The sequence below is a fragment of the Physella acuta genome, unplaced genomic scaffold (assembly GCF_028476545.2).
Source record: "Physella acuta isolate Inbredline_101_S28 unplaced genomic scaffold, ASM2847654v3 ptg001297l, whole genome shotgun sequence".
NCBI lineage: Eukaryota > Metazoa > Mollusca > Gastropoda > Physidae > Physella > Physella acuta.
In genome coordinates, this window is record NW_026732812.1 from 2,676 (window position 1) to 11,291 (window position 8,616).

Genomic DNA, 8,616 nt, shown 5'->3' on the forward strand with positions numbered 1-8,616 from the left:
ATGAGAACGACGGGACAACTTTTAAAGCGCTAATTACAATGACTGGTTATTTTGGTTACTTTTTAAAAAAAAATGTTTTCACAACACACAAATAAAGAAAAGAAAGAATGAAAAGAAAAGACTAAATACAGACCGTCCCTACCTTTGACTGAAATAACTACACCCCAGTAGCGTAGCGAGGGGGGGGGCGGGGCATATGTCCCCGGGCGCCGACCTTAGGGGGGGCGCCAAAATGGGTTGGAAAAATAAATTGAAAGTTTGAGGGGGGGGGGGGTGCAAATCGAAATCTTGAGGGGGGGGGGGTGCAAATCGAAAGTTTGAAGGGGGTGCAAATCGAAATCCTATGGGGGGGGGGGGTGCAAATCGAAAAGTTTGTCCCCGGGCGCCGGGAAGGGTCGCCTACGCCTCTGCAACACCCTCCAACATCCCCCTTTCCCCTTCATCCACATCCACTACAAAAGGAAGACACTTATAATCAGGTTAACCACCGACTTCCTGTTTACTCGTGTGGTACAAAGATCACGTGCATATCCCCGCCACTTCAGCAGGTTGTCTGCAGTTACATGACTGTCGAGATGTTTCTCTGTGTTTTGTTGTCTGCCACTGTATTCTGGTCCACGGTTCTAGGTAGGTTAGCATCCTTTTAATTAGAATATAATCATTGATGTTAAATTTAATGACATAAGCTTTAGTAATGCAAGATTACACATCAAAAGATTTCTATACAAAAAATTGAACAATGAACTGTAAATAAAAATTGTGACATCATTTATTGTCTTTGAGTAGAGTTCATGTTTTTTAACTTCCGCATATGAAGGAATGGTGTGGTCAGCACTATACCCAGCCGCCTTTACTTTCCCTAACGTGACCCAGGTACCCATCAGAGCTGGGTGGATTCTGGACGCTGTGCAGTTTTGAGTTCGTACCGAGATACGAACTTGAGACACTTGGGCTAGCATTCAAGCGCTCTGCCATCCGACCACGCCGTCCCATCACCTATTATCAATAAGCGACATTACGGTGCCACAGTTTCTCAGGGAGCTAACCTAATACCAATGGCAAGCGAGCGGGACAAAACATTTATCTAGAAATTTCATCTAGATATTAAAAAAAAACTAATAGTTGCACATACAGGGTCTGCACTTGCTTTTTTATGCATGTTAGGGGGTTTTTGGGTACTTTTTGATGACATTTAGCTTTGTGTGGGCGGAGGGGGGGGGGAGCTAATTATGACGCGTAACCAGAGTTTCTTCCAGGCATCTCTTCGGGGGGGGGGCAAAGCCCACCCGAAAAAATTCTACCACCCCCCGAACGAAATGAAATTTATATAATAATTTATATCGAAAATATATACTTTTAACAGTGTCCGCCCCCCCCCCCGAAGAAAGTCTACCGCCCCCCCCCCCCCCGAAAATGTCAAGTGCCCAGCCCCCCCCCCCCCCCCGGAGAAAAAAGTCTGGAAGAAACACTGCGCGTAACAATGATGGAAAGATGGTAAAATCTACTAAAATTCCTTAGCGTCATAATGACTCATATTTGGGTGATGGTGTAACACAAAAATAACATTGCTGTCTAGAGTATATAAGCACTGGTAAATTAATACTACTTTAAATACGTGTTTCGTGTTCATAGGGACGAGTACAGAAGAGAAACAAAGACTTTGTCAAAATGAATTCATGCCAAAAATCATCGGGGCGCAATCAACAAGTGAACAATGCAACTTCGGGGCTGAACTGCTGAAATGTATATTGCGAATATCAGACCGAGTGCCCACACAGGAGGAGCTGGCCCGCATGCAAACCGCAGTCGACGGTATACCGACGTCGAGACAATGCAACCTAAGTGTCGTGGCGATATCCAGGCAAGTTTTCCCAAGCTCTCCCACCGGTAAGTTTAATTTAGATCACATTTTCATCATTTTTCCTTTGTGGCCCACGGAGAGCAAAGGGCTGCAATATCATCTCTCCACCGGACTAGGTTTGAATTTACTCTTCTTATCTACGCCCTCGTTAGCCCAGCGGCGTTTGTCTCTTCTTCTACCATTCTTCCCCATGCTCTCTTTGGCCGTCCTACTTTTCTTTTCCCCAGGCGATTCCAGTCCATAGCTCTCTTTGCGATGTTATCTTCTTCCCTTCTCATAGTCAGTGTTTTTTCCAGACTTTTTTATCCGGGGGAGGGGGGCACTTGAAATTTTCGGGAGGGGGGAGGGGCGAAAAGATACCTGGAAGAAACTCTGCTCATGGTATGTCCAATACATTCCCATTTACGGGCTTTGATGTCCTTATCTATTGGCTGCTGTTTTGTGTTTTGCTACAGGTCTTTATTTGATATTTAGATCTATTTGGTGATTTATTTATTTTTTTATAAATTTGATGTTTATTTTTTAAATTTTGTATTGATTTTGGCCAAAGTAACAAGGGATAGATGAATCAGATTATGTCTGTTTCAATTACCTCGGCGTAAAAAGAGGTAATAGGATAGTACTATATCAAGATGTCTTTGTTTCCCTAACGTGAGGCAGGTACGCATCAGAGCTGAGTGGACTCAGAGAAGCCTACAAACACGTGTCTGGTATCCGAACTCGAGACCTTCGTAAGCTCTACCATCCGACCACAACGTCCTATACTTATTTGATTATTTATTTTTAATTATTAACTGATTAATTTATCTCTGTGATATTAGTCAATATATTGAGTACTAATTTGGTTCATCTTATAGATCTAAATCATTTTAAAAAACTCGCACCTTTTCTGTTTGTATGAACTAAATTTGACAATATAAAAGAAAATCATATTAATATTGGGTATTTTTCACAACGATTTTCACTGTTTAGGGCAATGGTAAAAGGTAGTTAAGTCTGGAGTATAATTAAGAATTGGGTTAGGTTTTGGGCGTGGACGATTGGGCGTGATTAAATTAGGCCAAATTTTGACGAGGTACCGTCTCTCTAAAAATATCCCATCTTTAACCTCCCTTGATATCCGCTTATTACAACAATGTTTTAACCTTAAAACATCACTGAACTAATAAAAAATAATCAAAATTCGTTTATTTTGTTTCGGCGCTTGTATTGTTCTTTTGTAAAAAAAAATTTGTAAAGTCACTAAATAAAATTCAGTGAAATACAAAATGCTATTTTAAAGTAGGCCTACTGCGATTGTGGTGTTTTTTTTTTAAATAGCATTTTGACCTTTCAGCGTCAACCACGGAAGATGCCCAGCTAAAATGCTTGCATGGAAATCTCGAAAGAGTTTACACAGCCGGTACCCTGCGAGAGGCTTGCAACTTCAGCAAGGAAATCCTGCGCTGTATCCTACGCACGTACCCAGAGAAACCCGCACCAGCTGAGCTTGGAGAGATGCAAGAAAACATCAACAGCCTCAAACAGATCCCACCGTGTAACTTGAGCACAGTGGCCGTGGCGGATGAAGTCTTCCCCACAGTTGCGATGGGTAATGTGTCTAATACAGGTAATTGTCACTTCTTTACACTTTCAATATTTAATAAACCGGGAGTGATCTCCCCTAAACTATCTCGGATATTTTAATATAAAACTACGAGGGATGGCAACTCAGGACATAGACAATATTTGTAATCCATTTTTAATTACTTAAACTTTTTATAATAGAATGGAATCTCGTAAAAAAAAGAATTGCACACTAAGTGAACGCCTAATAAAATGTGCATAATAGTGCGCAATATTATTAGTACTTTATAAAATTACGTGCGTTTTTTTTTTTGAGAAATCGAAAATAGCATAAATTAGTACTTCCGGTCAACGGAAATTATTCAAAATTTTGACAGAAGGTAGAGAATTAGATCTTTTACTTACATGTGAAATTTCATTTATCTATCTGAAATAGTACTCAAGTTATAGGCTTTTGAAAAATTCAAAGTAGAAAAAGTACCACTTCCGGTTATCGGAAATAGCTCAAAAGTTGATACGGATCTACGATTTTGATAAAATACTTATATATGAAATTTCAGCAACCTAGCTGTAACGGTACTCAAGTAATCGTGTTTACACACACACACACACACACACACATACACACACACACACACACACACACACACACACACACACACACACACACACACACAGACACACAGACATACGGTCAAGATTGCAAAATTATGTTTTTTCCGTATCAGTGAGATGTAAAACGTCGAGTTTTTTTTTTTTGCACGATTACAAGACTTTCTCTACACTTCGTATATACGAGAAAGTAAAAATTGATCAGATTTAACTTGTTTAAGTATATATATATATATATATATATATATATATATATATATATATATATATATATATATATATATATATTTATTTATATATTTACATATTTACATATTTACATATGTACATATTTACATATTTACATATTTACATATTTACATATTTACATATTTACATATTTACATATTTACATATTTACATATTTACATATTTACATATTTACATATTTACATATTTACATATTTACATATTTACATATTTACATATTTACATATTTACATATTTACATATTTACATATTTACATATTTACATATTTACATATTTACATATTTACATATTTACATATTTACATCTTTACATATTTACATATTTACATATTTACATATTTACATATTTACATATAAATACATATGATGCCATTTAGGGACCCCCCAACCACTTCACAATCTATGGTGGAAATACATGCATCCACCAAGTTATCTTGGTTTCTTATCTACTCATCATCTTTGGCTGGAAAATGAAATTAAAAAAACATTTTAAAAAATATGCATTTTGTACCAACCGGTGCGTTTCTATTTTGGGCGCTTACATTCAAACAAAACGTATGAAAATAGATGAATTAGAGTATTTTATGTTACATTGTTACACCCAAGCTTTCCAATTACTGCAAACAGTGGCTTTGCTAGGTTGGGAGTCACCCAGTGCGGCACCTCATGGTATCACCCCCCCACCCCAACCATTTTTTTGTGTAAATTTTGCAGTTGGTGTCAACCGCCCCCCCCCCCCTCACACATTTACCGGTAAAAGCTTGAATACCTATGATGTTTTACAGCAGGTTGTGGCTTTGTTTTCTCTAAAGTTAGCTTTTTATGTCAAGGTTTTACCTTCTTCCCTTTTCGGGATCGTCATTTATTCTTGTAGGTTTGTTTTTTTTGTGTCTCGGTGCCATCCCCTAAATTGTGTCACCAGGTGCGGTCCGCACCTCCCGCCCCCGCTTCGCGACGCCTCTGACTGTGAATAAGTTATAGAACTTCACTGATAACGTAGGCCTCCTTCACATAGCATAATACGTAATTCATCCAGAGGCGTATCGACCCCTCCCGGCGCCCGGGGACAAACTTCCTTCTGGCGCCCCCACCCCATTTATTTTTTTTTAATATTTATAATTCAAAATTGCAGCTAAAATGAGCTTTTATTTTTTTTCCAACCTCTTTTGGCGCCCTTAGGGACATATGTACCCACCCACCCACACCCCCCGGTCGCTACGCCTTTGAATTCACCTATTTAATGTTTCTCCATTCAGGCGAAAACAAACAAGCTCAGTGCAACAACAAATACGTACCTAAGATAGACGCAACCAGCAACCCGGATGAAAAATGCAACTTGACAAAGGAAATGTACAGCTGTATATTACGTAGCTACGAAGTGAAACCGGCAGACGACAGCTTAACTGAGCTTCAAGCACGAGCGGACAGAGAAACTAAACAGTGTGGGATTAACATACAAGAACTGGTGAATAGCGTGTTTAACGCGGCGAATAGCGTCGAAGTCTCAGGTGTCTTCAACATCGCCGTGATCCTTACTCTTGTTATCACATTTAGAATGTTAACACAAAATTAAGCTGATGTTGTAAAAAATGTTAACACAAAGTTAAGCTGCTGTTATAAAAAATGTTAACACAAAGTTAAGCTGCTGTTGTAAAAAAATGTATATGGGAGGGTTGTTCGTTTAAAAAGAAATATTCTTAAATGTCAATTATGATTCAATACTTTATAATTACCAAGGCAATAAAGAATCAAAACGAGTAACCGTTAGTTAGATATATATGTTTTAGTAAAAAAAATATTTTATAATAAGGACACGTTGCTGAGTTTTTAGACATGATTTACGGTTTGATCATCACATGCCTAAGAAGCTGTGTGTATCTTTTTAATAATTTTTTTCATATTTTGTTTGTTTGGTGAGTGAAATTACGTCCTTAATTATATACATTTCATAATATAAAATGAAACCGGGGCTTTTGTTATCTTTGTTTTTGGTTTGCTTATAAAGAGACAATCACCTATTAAGTTTAATTGAGGTTTTTCTCATGATGTGGACATTACACGCCCTCACCTACATTCGTACAACAAAAAAATACTTCATAATGATATTGCATTGCCAGCTAATATTTATCTTGTTTTTTATATTACACAATATTGCTTGTAAATTTGTTTTCGTTTTTTTACATAAAAGATAATATTATTAAACATGATAAATAATTTCTATAAAACATTTGTTATTATGGAGTGACTATTAAGAATAATTGGAATTAGATGTGATTCTCAAGTACAAAACATGGAGGTCGTAGATGGCATAAATAAACAAGCTACACTGTAGCACCAAAATTGACCGAGGAACAAATTTCGTTCATAAAGCAGAAACTAGCAAACCCCAGACGCCAACTATGGACAATTACAAGTACAATAAATTCACGCCGTAGCAGAAAGAGGCTACGTAATGATGAATCTTAGAAAAAAAAAAATATCCATGCTGAAGTCTATCGGGGTGGTCCATAAATGACGTCACACTCATAGGGGGAGGGAGGTCCGTAATTTTGTGACCATGTGTGATGAGGGGGAGCGGGGTTCAGATGGTGTGACGTCACACTTTTGCAGTATAAAAAAAAGCTATGTTAGAAAACGAGTTTTAGCCGTTATTTCGCGTTTTAGAAAACGGTTTTAATAAGTTATAATAGGAATTGATCAAAATACTCTATGTTAACAGAGTTCTGACAAGATTTAGGAGAAAATATCTATGTTTTAAGAAAAATTCAACAGCAATTTTGAGGGAAGGGGGGTTGTAGTCTGAGGTGTGACGTCATTTTAGGGGGGGGGGTCTGGCTTTTTGTGACGACGCGTAAAAATCGTCAAAAAAAGGCGTGACGTCATTTATGGATTACCCCATAAAATAATTGCCACTACCCACATCATTTGAATCGCCAGAGCCCCTGAGAGTAGTAAGCACGACGTCATAGTTCAGCTCTTCCTCCTCTTGTCCTTTAAGAATCATAATTCTAACTTTGTTGTACAAAGTAAGTTTTGATGCAGTGGTTAGAGAGCTAGTTACTTTCAGGGCTTATATATATATATATATATATATATATATATATATATATATATATATATATATATATATATATATATATATATATATATTGACACTGTCAGCATGGTAGTTTAAATCTTATGAGATTTTCTTTCAATAAATTTAAATTATAAGTTAGGTCCATACAAAGAGGCACACACTTTTAGTCTCTTCTTTTCTTACATTCCTATATGTTTTTACCCGTTTCCCACTGTATAGTTTAGGTAGGTCATAATTACAGATTTTCTGATGATAACTACAATAGAAAAACATTTACAAATATTTAAAGAAATAAAAGTTTAAAAAGCAACACTTCATTTCACTACATTAAACCTATTGTTTGAATGATAAGTGCCGACCAGAATATAAAATCAACAGCTTATAATTTTATTTAGTAAAATACTTATCCGGTATTATTAAATTTATTTAATAACTTCAATACGATTTATTTTTAAAAACCTGACATACTTGCGAGAAAACATGATCTAATTAGACTAATTAGAAATTATATACGTCATGTTGAGGTCACAGTGACATTCTATAGGCCAGACAAACAAGAGATATGTCCTATCGAGACGCCAGAAAGTGATATGGGGCGGTAGTTAGACGCGAGACTAGCACAAACATGCATTCATTAAATTACAGAGATCCTCAGTCTACACTTGCACGGTGTGATCGAATGGTAGTGTTGGCCCAGAGGCGTAGCGAGGGGGGGGGGGACATATGTCCCCGGGCGCATACCTTAGGGGGCGCCAAAATGGGTTGGAATAATAAATAGAAAGGTTGAGGGGGGGTGCAAATCGAAAGTTTGAGGAGGGGGGGATGCAAATCGAAAGTTTGTCCCCGGGCGCCGGTAAGGGTCGCTACACCTCTTTGTTGGGCCAATAAATCCCGAATTCTATACCATAGATCGGAGGTCGGCGAGGTCGAGTCGGTAAAGCTCGTGGTTGCTAAACCGAAAAGTCTCGAAGACAGCAACTCTTCTAGGAGAGACAACTCCAAAATCAAACAACTGCTGCCTTGGCAGGCTGAAATCGGAGTCAATGGCCTCAATGGCGCATAACCAGTTGACACGTAATACTTAACTGTGCTGGAGTGAATCACTTCCAACACTAAAATTAAGAACGCAGACGAAGAAGAAGATAACAGAGGCGTAGCGACCCTTCCCGGCGCCCGGGGACAAACTTTTCGATTTTCACCCCCCCCCCCCTCGAGATTTCGATTTTGCACCCCCCCCCCCCCCTCGAGA

At 38.0% G+C, this 8,616-nt stretch overlaps 1 protein-coding gene across 1 annotated transcript; it reads left to right on the forward strand.

Moving 5' to 3' along the window:
- Positions 1–519: 519 nt before the first annotated feature.
- Positions 520–6,500, forward strand: LOC131958174 (uncharacterized). The gene is made up of 4 exons (XM_059323045.1): positions 520–627; positions 1,633–1,887; positions 3,198–3,470; positions 5,545–6,500. The coding sequence occupies exons 1-4, from the start codon at positions 564–566 to the stop codon at positions 5,859–5,861; spliced, it is 909 nt and encodes a 302-aa protein (XP_059179028.1). The 5' UTR covers positions 520–563; the 3' UTR covers positions 5,862–6,500.
- The last annotated feature ends 2,116 nt before the right edge of the window (positions 6,501–8,616 follow it).